Below are 15,360 nucleotides of genomic sequence, written 5' to 3' on the forward strand. Positions count from 1 at the left end.
GGAAATGTTCACAAAACATGTAGTTCTTGGGACACGACATGTACTCAGTATACTTGAGCTGTTATTCATTATTCATATCACTGATAACAGAGTTGACCAGGGCACAGAGAGGACAGATGCCTGTGTGACCCCACTCAAAAGCACTGTTCTAGGTTTAGGTATATTCATTAGTAATGGTCTCCCAGAGCCCCCGTTTCTGTTAGATGCCATTCCCAAGTATACTGTCTCCGATACTCCCTAGGTTCATTACCTAATACGTCTCAACCCTCAAAAAAAAAAAAAAAAGGAAAACTTTGTTCTCCTGATTTGTGTGATCCATGAAAACAACTTTTTGCCAGGACATTTTGAGTACTATCCTTATTTGTTTTTAAAATCTCAAAAATACATAAAAAATTAATAATTCTACCTACTGAGTAAGAGTATATGAAGTAATTTATTGACATTGGTTAAGATCCATTATATACAGGTAGAAATCTTTGAAATTGTACAAAGAACCATTAAGAACATTGATAAAGACAGTTTTATAGACAAAACAACTGGAAAATAGTTTCAACATACACAATATAGAATTATGAAAAAAATGTAGAACACAAATTGTTCTACCAGATAGATTTCAAGGTTCACTATGCAAACCTTAAGTTAAAAAATGTGTTCAATGGAGTTACATGGTTCAAAAAAATTAGGTATAATGTAAAAATTAAGCTTTTTTTCCTCACTGCAAATGGGAGAGGAACCAAGACAACTTTTTACCTCAAATCTATACAGTTTGAAAAATAATTTATGTCTGCACAAAGAAAGAAAATTGAGAATGTTTAAGGTTCTGTAAACTTTGCCTTTCATGAAATGCAAACTGCATCAGTTTTAAAAATTAAAAATTGTGCGATCAGAAATAGACTGTTCACTTTATGGTACAGTAAGTAGTACCTTCATTGGCTTTATACCTGAGCACCAGAGCTGAAGTTCTAAATGCCATCTTGGAAAGCTATTCTGAAAATGAGCAAGAAATCAAAACTAGCCTATTATCATCTAGAAAATTAGGCACCAAGGAGATTTCCCTAGAAATGCGACAGCAACGACACAGAAGGTTCAACTAATTAAGCAGCTGACAGATCTCCTTGTGGACACAGCAAAGGAAATCCACGTAAGACGCGCCTCCATACAGTCCTTTGTCTTCCACCAGGAACTGTCGGAAAACCACCTCTGGCTGCTCTCGCTGCTTTACTATTGTGAGCTAGGAAAAAACAACAGCAGCCACTGGTGAGGAACAGTTTTTGAATGTGGCTCAATTTTGTCTGCTTCAATTTCACCAAACGTTGCAGAACGCCCACTAAGAATGAGGACGATGGGAAAGTTACAGAGTGGAGAGAGGGGCGGACCCCAAACCACAAAACCCAAGACAGACAACGTGAAGTGGCAAAAATGAAACACAAGCAGAATGCTGTGGGAAAGGCTCCATGAGGTAGTGACTGTCACCTGAGCCTTAAAGGACGGGCAGGGCTCGAGAGCATTCCATACTGGAGCACAGGCACCAGGGCCCTGAAATGCAGATGAGGCTGGCACGTCACCATCACAGGCTTCTAAAAGGCAGTGAGGGGTTAGGGGCAAATTGCCAGAGTAATGAGTTTGGGCTTTCGTGGGAAATGTGACGCAGGGAAGGCACAGAAGAGTGAAACGAGAGTTAACTGGCAGCAGTGTGTACGGTGCACTCTGAGATGAGGGAAGCTGGACAGGTAGACAGGAAGTGGTTGGAAATACCGAGGTTGGAGATGATCAGGACCTGAATAGGGCGGAGGACGTGGAAAGAGGGTAGATTTGGGAGGCGACACAGAGGTTAACACACAGGGAGAATCAGGAGAACAGCTGTTCTCTGCTCATCACGGTCTCCAGGGCTGTGCTGTCCAGTGCTACAGCCGCTGGCCACATGTGCTACCGAGCACGTGCATGTGGCCTGTCCACACCGAGACGTGCTGCAGATACACATAATGGATCTCTGAGACTTAGTATTAAAAATAAAATGTAAAAAAATCTCCATAATTGTTTATACTGATTACATGTGGACATGATAATATTTTGGATATATTGGGTTAAATTAAATATATTATTTAAATGAACTGTTTACTTGTTAAATGTGGTTACTAGAAAAGAGAATTACACATGCGGCTTGCACTACCGGACAGACTGCTCTAGGAGAAGAGACCCTAGGGAAGAAGCCCAAAGGGGGGCGTTTTGTCATGAACACTTCGAGCCCTTCCCTCTACCCCCTTACTCCTGTTGGAGAGAGTCAGGGTAGATGATCTGAAGAGTCAGAACTGGATATTTATCAGGCTACAAATAGGGCGAGTTGAGCTGTACGTGCACAGTAATGTCTCCATGAAGAGCCAGGCATGTCTCGCAGGGCAGGCGTGGGCAGAGCTTGCAGCTGGCAGCTCCACCAGCTGCCACGGGGAAGGCGTGTACAACTGTGGCTGGGAGGGGAGGGCCTGGCCCTACTTTTGCATAATATGCGTTTTAGTTATCAAGTAGAATAATTTTGTTGACACAGCTTGCTTTTTTTCCTTTATGACATTTTGGCCTGGGCCTTAGGCTGATATGTTTTAAACTGCCCCTGACATGCATTTTAAAAGCCCTTAATGAAATTTGAAAATAAAACACTTGAAGAAAAGGAAAAAACAAAATCGCATTCTTACCTTCATCGAATATGGCCTTTTTTGTTGGATGATACTCATTATCATTCTGAGCCGTTGAGAGTACGGGCTTCCCACCTCAGGCAGCAACGTCTGCATTTAAGAAGATCAAAGTTTCAGTACAATTCATAACATTCAGATAGAAGTAGCAATATGAGATTATTAGAATGTTAAAAACATACTTCTAAAACCATATACTTCACTACTGGCTTAATTCATTTTCATTTTGAAAATCAAAAATGTAGGGAAAATGCACTAAAAATTACTCGTGCTTATTGGCACACATTCCCATTGATGAAACGATCATCTCTGTCGTTTGAAAATAAAAATCCTCCTCTGCAATTTGACACATGCACGTCACTGAAACGACACAGCACGGACAGCTGGCCTCCATGCACTTGGGTTCTGCACTGTGGATTCGGACCATGGACTGAAAATTTAAAAGTGTGTCTTTACTGAACATGTACAGACTTTTTTTCTCATTGTTATTCCCTAAACATTACAACTATCTACACAGCATTTACATTGTATTAGGCATTATGAGTAATTTAGAGATGAGTTAAGTATACAGGAGGATGTGCAGAGATTATATGCAAATGCTGCACCATTTTACATCAGGGACTTGAGCATCTGTGGATCGTGGTAGTCACAGGAGTTTCTGGAACCGATCCCCCTGGATACTGAGAGATGACAGTGTGTGCTTTATGCCAAGGATGCCGCTGGACCATCCCCACGAAGGCTTAGTCCCTTTTCAACATGCGTATTTCCAGGCTACATTGTAAGAAAAAGGAATGTACTTTTTCGCTTCAGTGGATCAGCTGCAGGACCCGGAGGCATTACCAGATGGGCAAATGGCATCCAAGGTACCACTGTGCAACGTGAAAACAAACTACCAGACGTTGGTTTCTCAAGGGGAGTGTAGCCTCTTAGACTTCCCTGAAATCTGGCTGGTGGTTTACAAAGCAATCCAGCTGCACCTGGCCTTCAGGAGGGAGGTATGAGGATTTGGACTTAGATTTCTTCCATTAAGACAGAGTAAAATGCTGAGGCTTGCTTTTCAGCACGAAGATGCCAAAAGCCAATGCATCATCTGTGCGTAGCCACAGAAAATTTCAGTTAGAATGTTTTACCATAAAGGCCGCAAGTCTCAGGAGAAAATGAGAGTCAATGTTTTTCACAAAAATTGTAAGCAAAAAAAACTCATCATTTATATTCACACTCCATCCCCTATATGTATTCTCTGACATTAAGATAGATCTTTTTATTCAACAAATAACATAAAATACACTCCATATATGTATCGTGAAGTGCTAACTGCCTCTAAATAGAAAGTAGCCCACATCTGATCTTTCATTTTCATTTTTTGAAGGTCAAGAGGAGCTATGCTGATAATGAGGACAAACCTAAGAATCTGCTTTGTGTGGCAGCTACTGGATATTTCATATGTGCATTCAACTCAGCAAATACGCGTTCAGCATTCACTATGCCAATACACTGCGATATAAGGGGAAGCTTCCTGAAATTTTATACAAAGATTCTTCAGACTCATAGTTCTTTGCCTACTGAATTTTAAATTTCATTGTTTTTAAATGGCATTTCTAATCATTTCTTAATTTCATCCACATGCAGCTAACTTACTAAATCTTCATCTTAATCATAAAACTATAGTCTCTTACTGGAATCTGGACACCCTCAATTCCTGTAAAAATATGCTTTTGACATTCATAATGGATATGCAGTTCTCTAAACTGACCGCCTATCATAGCTTTGAATTGTAACCCTGCCCTTTTTTGCAAGATGCTATGTATCTCTAGACTGCACTTCATACCAGAAATTGGGCAGGACAACTAGACCGAAGCCACCTTGCTGTAACAGTACAGGCTTTCGGGAGTGAACCGTCTGCGGAGCTCTGCTGTGAACTCAGAAGGCTCCGCCCTCAGGCACAGCAAGGCAACCACCACACAGCAACGGCGCTCATGCAACAATGGTCTGCAAATAAAGCCTGTAATAAATGTTGATCTCAAACAAATTATAATTCCTGGGTTTTCCCAGGACTCTCTAAAAGTAGTCATTTGTATCCATTTCCACATCAAACCCAAAATTTATTTTGTTATGATAGCAACAGAGGAGTGTATAATTTGTTCTTGTGGGGTGGTTTTGTAACTCAATAATCTGGTTTAGTCTGTAGTCCAGCACCTATGGAAGATTTCTGCAGTCTTCTGAGTATGCAGTTCAGCACTGGGGATGAGCCCAGGGCATAAGAACCGAGTTTGGTTCCCAGCTCTGCCACTTACTCCCTGAAAGAACTTGCCTTCAAGCCTCAAGTGATTCATTTGGGAAATGCTGACACAATATCCATCTCACGGATTTGTTACAAGAATTAAATGAAACGGTGGATTAAAAATACTTAGATCTGAAGCGTCAGCATTTTCTATTCAAGTCATACATTTTGGTTATTTGATAAAACTCTATACAAATAACTTTATGCCAGGTAATGGTTATTGATCAAAACATTAAATTCTTTCATTCTTATATAGAACTCTATGCCTTATTGTTTTTTCTTCTCAGTAATAATGGTTGATATTTTGTATAGTACCATAAAAACAACGAAAAAATACTTAACCATGTCCGTGTTGACATGTGCAAGAGATGGCACATTAAATATTCCTTGGATCAGTTCTGGTGGGCTGCTGACTCCCAACCACAGGAACATGTTCAGACCATTAGCCAGTAAGAATATTCCTTCTTCCGAAAGACGGGACTCAGAGCAGCGAACAGCAGCAGGTGACACCGTGCTCTTGACATCTAACGTGTGCTGTGCAGGCAAAGACGAGAGTTAGAAACTCCTTTCCTTCCTTTTCTTCTCCTTTTTCTTCCCTCCCTTCCTTTCAGTGTGTATTTAATGAGTGCCAGGCATCATTCTAGTCTGCACAATAATCCCCGCCTTGTGCAGCTAATGGTTTTTTGGAAAGAGGAAGAGAGAACACATGAAACAAGTAAAATATGTAGAATCATAGATCATGTACAAAGCTATGAAGAAAAGAAGCAAGAAAGTGGGGCTGGGCCTGTCAGTGGTGGAGGTGGGGTGTTACAATTTAGCTAGGGTAGTCCAGGAACTTTTTTGTTTGAGACAACGTCTTGCTTTATCGCCCAGGCTGGGTTACGGTGGCATGACCATAGCTCACTGCAGCCTCAAACTCCTGGACTCACGCAATCCTCCTGCCTCGGCCTCCCAGGCAGATGGGACTACAGTCCAGAACTTTTGAGATGGTAACCTGGGGAGGTGAGAGAAGGAGCCGTGGGGATATGTGGGGAAGACCATTCCAGATGGAAGGAAAAACTAGTGCAAAGGTCCTGAAGCAAGAGCCCATCTGTAATGTCTGCCAGCAGCAAGGAGGCCGGTGTGGCTGGTGGAACGAGGGGAGGGTAACAGGATGAGGCCAGAAGGGAGAGGACAGAGAGTGCTGGGCCAGGGTGGTAGGAAATCCTGGAGTGTTTTGAGCAGAGGAGTGATATGAGCTGACAATTAATATTTCAACAGGATCGCCTTAACTTCTGTGCTGAAAACAGCCTGCAGGAGAGGCAGAGCTCCCCAAATCCCCTCTCCCACGGCACCGAGCACATGTTGACGCGCACAAGCAACTTGCTCAAAGAGCCTCTGCTCTAAATCCCACGCTACACATTTGAAGGCATTTGTAACTTTCTGTTTTCTCCTTAAGAACAAAGTATTCCACATAACATATGGAAAAGCACAGGGTACGATTCCCTTCCAGACGCCCCCAGGAAACGCTCCACCGCAGCGCACTTACTATTGGCAGAAGTTGTGGGTAGAGGAAGAGCTGAGAGTCAGCCACCCCCATGGTCATGACCAGCTGTCTCTGGTACGCCCGCTCGTCGGTGGAGATCTCTGGTCTGCTGAGCAGCACACAGTTCTTTAGCAAACAGTTCATGTACACTGGCAATACTTTCATGGAATCAGGTAGAATAAGCTGAAAAAGAAAGACATTTGTTTCATATGCTTGACCAGAACCCCTGCGTGTTATCTGTAAGATAGAACCGTCGTTTGCTTTTGAGATTGTTGTGAGGATTAAACGGCAACCCACGAGAAGCACCTAGAGCACAGCAACAGGCACACAGTAAGTATTCAAAGAACGGCAGTTTTTAAATTGTATCTAGTGCGGCGGCAGCCTGGTGCAGGGGTCACCAGCACAACCCCACTGCCTAGGATGCAGTCCTGGCTCTGCCTCTGACTAGGCCTGAAGCCCTGGGCAAATGACTTACCTCTCTTCTCCTCCCTTTTCTTATCTGACACTGGAATAACAGTCCATCTACCTCATGATAGTGGGGTTAGCATGAGAATTAAGTGAACTGTGAAACACAACAGTGCCTAGCACAGTGTAAGCTTTGCTGCATGTTTATTAAATAAACATTTTTTAAAAGTGATTTCCTAATGTACATTTCCAATTTCTACCTCTTCAGTTCAAGAACAGCATTGCTGATTGCCCACAAGATATCTCCTACTTTATGCTCTTCATGCAACTAAATTCAGTTAGTCATAAACTCATCAACACTTAGCAAATGCCACTGCCTCACAGGTTCTGTGGGAAGTGTCAAGGATATTCCCAAGGAGGAATAAGACAGTCTGTGGCATACGAAGCTTAAGTCCAGTGAGGATAACAGACATGTAAGTAGATGAAACACAGTAAGGAGATTTTAATACTATAGATACAAACTGAAAAAGGAAATGCTTCTTGCATTTACGCACGTCCCTACTGAATGGAAACCTGCACGGTCAACCTCCCACGATTCCACAGACGTGTTCTTCCTCTCATGTTTCCTGTTTAATGTGGAACTTCCAGATGAACCCTGACTTCATTTTTTTCTTTACCCTCAAGGAATAAATGAACCATTTTAATTCTGCCTTATAATCTACTGCCTCATCCTCCCCATCCTTCCTGTGGCTCACACGACCTCATTCCAGCTGCCTCAAAGAACACACCGTAATGCACTGCTACAATGGAACACGGGCAGCAATTCTAGGGACACAGCTTGAGGATTTAAAAAATTATCGATAATGTCCTATGTTGTTTAACCTTCTCCCAAATCAATTTCATAAGAATAGCTAATAATCAAGTTTGACTGACCTGAATGCCACTTCCTTCCATTTACACAGTGACCTGTGCTTTCTTCCAGCACAGATGAACAAGGACGTGTCCGAAAGAAAAAGTGTACACAGGACATAATGATAATTTGCAAACATGTAACTGAAGTGTCTGGTCTATAAATTCATGATTTCTTTTTAGCTTTCAATCTTAATGATGAAAAAGGATATATACACTTATCAGATTCCACACTGAAAAGAAAATGTCCCTCCAGGCTCTGTTAGAATTTATTCCTCAACTTAAATCTCCTTACATCATAGGTCTCTTCTCATGATCTACTGAGTGAGGACCGTGTGGGATGGAACTTTCTAACTGGTTCAGGCAACACATTTCAGAACGATTCTACTTGGCAGTTGGTTTCCCCTCTCAACTTCTAATCTCCTTTCAAAGAACCAAAGACAGTTAAATGCACGTATACTCGTAAGAGAATACTCTCCTCTTGTAATTTTTCCTCTGGCATAAAATATTTCCATTTGACAACATTTGGTACTGGATTACATTCTCAGCCCAGGAAAAACCACCTTCAAAAGATACAGGAACCAGATCATGGTCGTATGCCAGAGCCACGTGCTATTCCTGGGCTAGTTGTTAGTTAGGCATGTCGCATATTATTATGGATTAGGAATGTTCTTAGATTGCTGTATAGAAGCATGAACACATGGTTTTTAAATATTATCTTGGAATTTCACTAGTTGCTTCTAATTAATCAGGTCATATTAAGACTTCAGAAATCTTCCCTCCTAATTGCCACAAAGGGGTGAGGTTGGCCCACAATGACACTGTTAGGACTAAGAAGTCTAATCAGAGGAGGTTGGGTTATAGGGGGTAGTGGGAAGAACACAGCAGTAAATAAGGAAAATTAATGAAGAAGAAGAAAAATGGAGCTAAAGAGTGAAAGAAAACGAGAACACAATCTTAACGTTTTTGCGGTGGGGAAGGAGACGTGGCGATGGACGACCGCTATGGAGTCCTCCCCTGCCTCCCTGACCCCTTCCGCACGTAACTAAACTATTCTTGAGAAAACGTGGGAGAGGAGGGAGTGGAAATTCATGCAAGTCCAGTTTGACTGCATTTGAAAATTCTCTTTGGGTTTTGAAATGACAGAAGTGGTAATGAATAAAAGACAACTATTACTCTGCAGCTGAGGTCATTTGACTTGCCTTTTGAAGTCGATGTGCTCCTCCATGATGTGATGTATTTAAGCTCAGAACAGTGAGCGAGTAGATTTAATAAAAAGACTCTACATTGCTTATGCAAGCCTGCGAATGTGTTTTAATATCGTATATAGTTGTGTGTCTTAACCCAGCATCTATCATATGCCCTCCTTAAATTTCATCTCACTCTGGTTTTGACCCTGGCAATTCAGTAAAAGCGATTCTACTGAGTCCAATATCATACAATCCAAGCACGCAGCTCCCTGACGGCCTTGCTCGAATAAAGGCAACTGTGGGCTCCATGGTAAAATTGTAGAATTCCCTTAATAATTTTTCCACAGATATTATTTCTCAAAGGGAATGGTGGAGGAGCACCAAGTTTGTAGTTACATTTTCTGAAGAGAACCTTAAGTCCAGCTATTCTATGCTTTCAGTTAATGGTATATTTTAATGAATCATTGTTAGTAACAGTTTCAGAATCTATGTTTTCCAGACTCTATGGAAAATCATAAGGTACTTAAGTTATATCATTTTTTTCAAACAGCTCATGGGTTGGAGGGTACATTTGCAACGTGCTAACGGAGAAAGAAAACTCTCATCGTAAGAACAGGAATAATCTCTATCAAGTTGTTTCGAGAAAATCTGACACCATAATGTTTTCACTTCAGAAATAATTAAATTGTGTAAACAGATGATCCAGTAGTAGACATAACACTTTTAACTTCTAAACCTGAAGGGACTGACAGGTTTTTTTTTCCCCTTAAATAGGTAACAGATTTGTTTTTGACTTAAGGTCTTTGAATCCAATTGTTTTAACATGAGCAAATAAACTTCCAGAGAGGACACTAACTATATCTGTACTGCTTCAACTAATCCTTCTGAAAGGTGAGATACTCCAGAGACAGAGTAACATTTCCAGAGCGCCACGATAAACAGTAAAACTGGGTGTAAAGTGCTCATGATTGGACTGCGTCCAGGCCAGATGCCAGGCTCACCTGGGGAGTTATATTTAACTTAAACAAGCACACTATGAAACAGGACTGAAATTTGAGTTTCCTAAAGCGGCAAATCTTCCAAATAATAAAGCAACTGAAAACTGAACGCTTCGGAAAGTGACAATCTGGCTTTTCTTTTCTCCATATGTCACTTACATGATTATCAACACAGGAGATGAAAGAATGGATAACTAATTTAATCACTTTGGACAGCATGGAAAGGAATTTTTATGAAAAATCCAATCCAATAAATGCATTTATTTTTCTCCCTTACCCAGATTATGATTTTGGACCCCTAATTTACCTGTATTATTTTTCTGCTGATGGCTAACTTTAGGTGGGGTTTCAGATGTCCTCTGAGCACCCAATTTTGACAATGAATGAATCAGAAAGTTTTCCCATCTGTTGTTCACTGTCTTCTCTTTTAATTAAAATCCTACACTCAGATATTCAATACACAACTATGAAAAATGGTATCTAACATTTGTTGACATAGAAAAGCATGTAAACAAGAGAATAAATTCAAAAATAAACGTGGACTTGACATTTTACTTTTACAGGAGAGAGTCTAAATAAGGTTTATTTAAGGGAACTTCTAAAATTTCAAATTATTAGATGATGGCCAGAGATAATTCTTTCAAAACACTTCATACCTATTAATGGCGTTTAAATACAAAGAATCCCAATGTTTACATTTATAAATTATGTTTATAAAATGTTATTACTGCCATCAGCTCATGTCAACTTTGTTAGTATGCCTGAAATGTGTCTCAGCATACACATTTCACAACGAAATACACATCTCTATGTACAAAAGAGAATCCTGTTTATATTATGACAATTCTTACATATAACATTCCTCTGTTTATACATAATGTAGGGACTGTCAACCAAATATACACACTCAGTTTTTGGTTCAGGCACCTTGTAAAGCCAAGTTTTTGTTTTATTATTTCAAAATATTAAAGGGGTACAAATGTTTTAGGTTACATGGATCATTTTTGCAATGCTTGAGTGCTGGCTATAGGTGTGCCCGTAACCCAGATAGTGTTCATTGTACCTATTAGGTTGGTTTTTCCCAAAGGCAAATTTTTTAATGTTGGCTATAAAAAAAACACAGCCTCCCCAAACTGCATTCTCAATCTTTTTGGCTATTTGGTTTACTATACAGCATCTAAGTGCCTGCAACATCATACACCTTAAGTAGCTGCGTGTGAAGGAACGAGTAGTCGTTTGTAACACTTCAACACCCAAGTACAATAGGAACCTTACCTGGCTTGCTGCAGATGGACTTGCACAATTCTTTCGGTAACACGCCAACATATGGGCGGTCTGATTAACGAGAATTTCCCGGATGACTTTCAAAGGCTGGTGTAGAACCGCTTTAAAAGCTATGTGCACAAAACAATGAAAAGGACATCAAAGTTTTAGCTCAGAAACGGATCTCTTCAAATAATAATAATGAAAAAGAACAAATTGCTATTATCTTCAGACCACCCAACAAGAATAGCATTTAAAAACGTTAAAGTCATTTGCTAGTGGTCTCTCCTTGACTACATATGATCTAGCCAATGGAGAACAATGGCCTACCTACAGTAAAAGGTTTTAGCAACCAGAATTATCTTCATAATATTAGAAACAGAATTATACACAGAGAAAAGAAAGTCCAGTTTGTCACTTTCTGATGTCCTTAACTTTTACGGGCTGGATTGCTACTTTTTCCAAACCTTAGCATATTAATAGAATCTCAGAAGGAAAGCCAAAGACAATTCTGCCTTGGGGCCCCTCCTGTGTTACAGTTAACATGGTGTGGACAGTGAGTTCAGTCTAATGTCAGGGACGGTCTCCTTGCATTACCCTGATGTGCCAGAGGGCACACTCACATGCCATAGTAAGGGCCTAAGCATCCTATTCCTAAACTTCAATTCAGAGCCCCTAGCGCCTGGATGAAAACTTTAAATAAATCTTTACAGCCTGGCCCTGAACTGAGTTATCTCACGTATTAATCTAGCATCAGAGATGCTCACGATTCTCCCTCACCCTTTGCTTCTATTAGTTCTGAATTCCCCCACCAAAAGGCTCCACCACCACCTACTTTTCAGCTACTGACTCAATTAACCAACAAGTCTTGACTAAATTACTAGGAAAGGTTTACTGATCCCCAGGATTAGCAAAACGTGTTACCTGACTTGGCGAAGAAGTTGATGAGGGCATCTGTCTCACAGCTCTTATAAAGATCAGCTAACTGGGAGCTGCAGTTCAAGCCAAGGTTGTGAATCCGAAGTCTTCTCTGGCCACTGAGTGTCGTGTAAAGCACAGCACACTGCAGAAGCAACACTGAGGTCACGTGTTCGCCCAAGCCGGCTCCATCTCATTTACATTTGCAAAACAGTGTGTACAGATGAAAAGACCCCAAAGTTTCCCACAGAATTTTTTCTATTATTGTTAAAGACTGAATGACAACAAGAATGGGAAAATAATGACCAATTCATCTGCTGGGTTTCTAAGCATCATTTCACAGCATTAAACTATTAGGCTATTTATGGGTAAATATCTGTTCACATTTCCGCAATTAGTCTGCATTTCACACATCTCAGGTTTTGTTGCCAGGGATCTGGGTCCAGAAACAATACCTTCATGTGCTCACAGCCCTACTCAAGACTCGCTTCCCTCAAAGACAGACAACTAGCTTTGACGATGGACTTAGGTCTTATGTCACAGACAAAGCCACTTCTCCAAGTATCTATGACTAAAACATAAACATTAAAGTTCTTCCTCAACCTACTGTCAACCTCTCTCCATCCTTAAAGGGTGATGCTAATGTCTGAAAACTATGACCATTACATATATTTATTTCCTTGTTTTAATTCAAAGTCTCCATGGCTTCTAGTTAATTTTATTTACTGCAAAGTCAAGTCCTATTCCACTTGCTTATAATATGACAATGTGCTTAATGTGGTGTTAAGGCTGAATTATGCCCTCTCCAGTCTTATGTCGCAGTCCTAACCTCTGGTATCTCAGAATGTAACTGTATTTGGAGATACAGGGTTCTTAAAGAGGTAAATTAATTAAAATGAGGTCATTAGGATGGGCCCTAACCCGTTATGAATAGTGTCCTTGTAAGAGGGACTCTGGACACAGATAGGTAGCACAGGGAAGAAGATATAAAGGCACAGGGAGAAGAAAACCATCCATCAGCCAAGGAGGAAGGCCTGGAACAGATGCTTCCCGTAAGGCCTTTGGAAGCCTTGACCTCAGACTTCGAACCTCCAGAACTGTGAGAAAGGAAGTTTCTGTGCAAGCCGCCTATTCCGTGCCACTGTGTTGTGGCAGCCTTGACAGACTGATGCGCACGGCCAGAGGGAATGGTGCGGAAGCCTGAAAGGACTGAATCTCGCTGGAAGCCAGTTTTTTGCTGCCCACGATTCTTCACGGGGCTGCAGTGCAGGGGACAGAACCGTGACCCCGTCTAAGCAGAGTTTATGAATCAGAGGACAGAGAAACTGCACAACTAAGTGCTCTCATCTGGTGACTTTCGCCTTTGGAGAAAGAGAGTTGAATTTTTTTTTATGAAGAAACTAACACATGTGATGGTATTTTAGTCTCCCCACTGATCACTGTCAGTAACAAACTAAAAACAAAAGTTGGGAGTAATCTTCAAATCACCTGGATCAGGGCTCCGCTGTCTTCACTGAGTTTGTCGTCGTGCTTGAACTCCACAGTCACAGCCTTGTCGCAGTCGATGGCTGCCATTTCTACGTCAGTGGTATTGTTCATAAAAATCCCGCCAAAGAAATCAGTGGCTCTGAAACCTAAAGAGAAGGGGAAGGGGAAATTTTGCTTCTCCTTATTTTACTGTTATTTTCTTTGTTTGGCCCGTTATTAATTTGAAAAGGAAACAGTTATACAAAATTGACCTGAAAAATTGTATAAACGATAATTACCTGTGCTGGTACGAACCCTCATAATAGCATCAAAGCCTATTTTCTTTTCAATATCATTTCTGAGGTCGTTCAAAAATTGTTGGCTATCCAAGTGTATCTAAAAAAATAAAGTATGATCAATGCCCACCAGATGGCAGTAAAATACTTAACATAACAGTTCTCATTTTAATCCTGACTTGAAACAATTCTTATTTTTATATTCTGATTTAGCATATTTATGTGCTTGGTGAAGCTAAGTGAGGGGGACAGTTCATGCCCTTCTCCCAGCCTTGTTAACGACTCTGCTATCACCATGTTTCTGAAAGCTGCTCACAGTCCACTACCAAGCAACACGTACACAACATGCACATGTGCACAACGCTGAGCTGAGCACGCACCCACAACAGTAAACAAACTAGTTGAGAACCAGCTTCTAAAGCTTCTCAAGTGACCAGTCAGTGAAGCTCTTTAAGAAAGTCTCGCCACTGCTGTTTGGCAGTTAGGAGGAACTTCGACACAGGCATCCCTTCCCGTCCCATCCTTCCCAACCCCCACCACAAAGGCAAAGAAGCAGGAAGGTGGGAAATCGCAAATGCAATCTTTATACAATAATCCCTTTAGCTGTTTACATACAACTTGATGCCTGCAGTTTGTGACCATCACATTGTTGAATGGAAAACACTATTAAAATCTTTACTGTTGAAGATGAGAAAGAAATGCTACGTTATGATTCAGTTTTACAACAATGTGAAGTAAACACAAATAAACAACTGAGTGGTAGCACGGGAAAAATTAACACTCTTTGGTTATAAAGTATTTTACTACCTGTTTACATCTCAGAAGATTTCTCCTCTGTTGGATCACAACAGCATTTCTTTTTTAGTAACATTGAAGGAATCAGTAATAATCACTGATATGCTGAGTACTCGTAAATACCCTTTATTATATCAGAAACTACACAGGGTTAACATATAACTCAAAAACAGAAGGAAACAGAAAAAAGAAGCGAGGCTGGAAGGCTGTGTTGCACGCACGCACGCACGGCCTGCACACCACTCGGCAGGCTGCTCTTCGAAGCTGCGCCACCGCGGTGGAGACGCTCACCCCGTGCGTGGCCAAAGGCCCTGGCGAGGATGCGAGTGCTGTTTAACTACACAAAACCTTATTAATATGGGATGGAGGATGATAAAGTCTTTTTTGGGAAAGTGAAAAAAAAAAGTTTCTGATGAAATTTATCTCCCTAGCTGAGAAAGGAGCTGCAATTAGTCAACACAACAGGCTTCGTTATGCCTCGATACCCGGAATTCAGGCAGAATGAGAAAGGGCTGGAATTCTGTATGATTATTAAGACCTTATTTTCCAGAGTGTGCCTAAAAAGACATACTTTTATTCAGCAGTCTTGGAAAAGGCTCTTAAAGCTTTTCCAATTTGATTTCGTTTGC

General features: G+C 41.0%; 1 protein-coding gene across 3 annotated transcripts in view; it reads right to left on the reverse strand.

The window, feature by feature from the left end:
* Positions 1-711: 711 nt before the first annotated feature.
* SEC24D (SEC24 family member D) overlaps positions 712-15,360 on the reverse strand; it is an 84,593-nt gene continuing 69,944 nt past the window's right edge. For all 3 annotated transcript variants that reach the window (XM_012645477.1, XM_012645475.1, XM_012645476.1), the window contains 8 exons: positions 13,940-14,036; positions 13,662-13,807; positions 12,180-12,318; positions 11,268-11,386; positions 6,494-6,673; positions 5,308-5,499; positions 2,688-2,777; positions 712-1,231 (listed from right to left, as the gene is read on the reverse strand). In XM_012645477.1, the coding sequence (XP_012500931.1) occupies positions 1,091-1,231; positions 2,688-2,777; positions 5,308-5,499; positions 6,494-6,673; positions 11,268-11,386; positions 12,180-12,318; positions 13,662-13,807; positions 13,940-14,036 (1,104 nt within the window). In that variant the 3' untranslated portion in view covers positions 712-1,090. The remainder of the gene's footprint in view (positions 1,232-2,687; positions 2,778-5,307; positions 5,500-6,493; positions 6,674-11,267; positions 11,387-12,179; positions 12,319-13,661; positions 13,808-13,939; positions 14,037-15,360) is intronic.

The sequence above is a fragment of the Propithecus coquereli genome, unplaced genomic scaffold, assembly GCF_000956105.1.
Source record: "Propithecus coquereli isolate 6110/MARCELLA unplaced genomic scaffold, Pcoq_1.0 Scaffold232, whole genome shotgun sequence".
NCBI classification, from domain to species: Eukaryota; Metazoa; Chordata; class Mammalia; order Primates; family Indriidae; genus Propithecus; species Propithecus coquereli.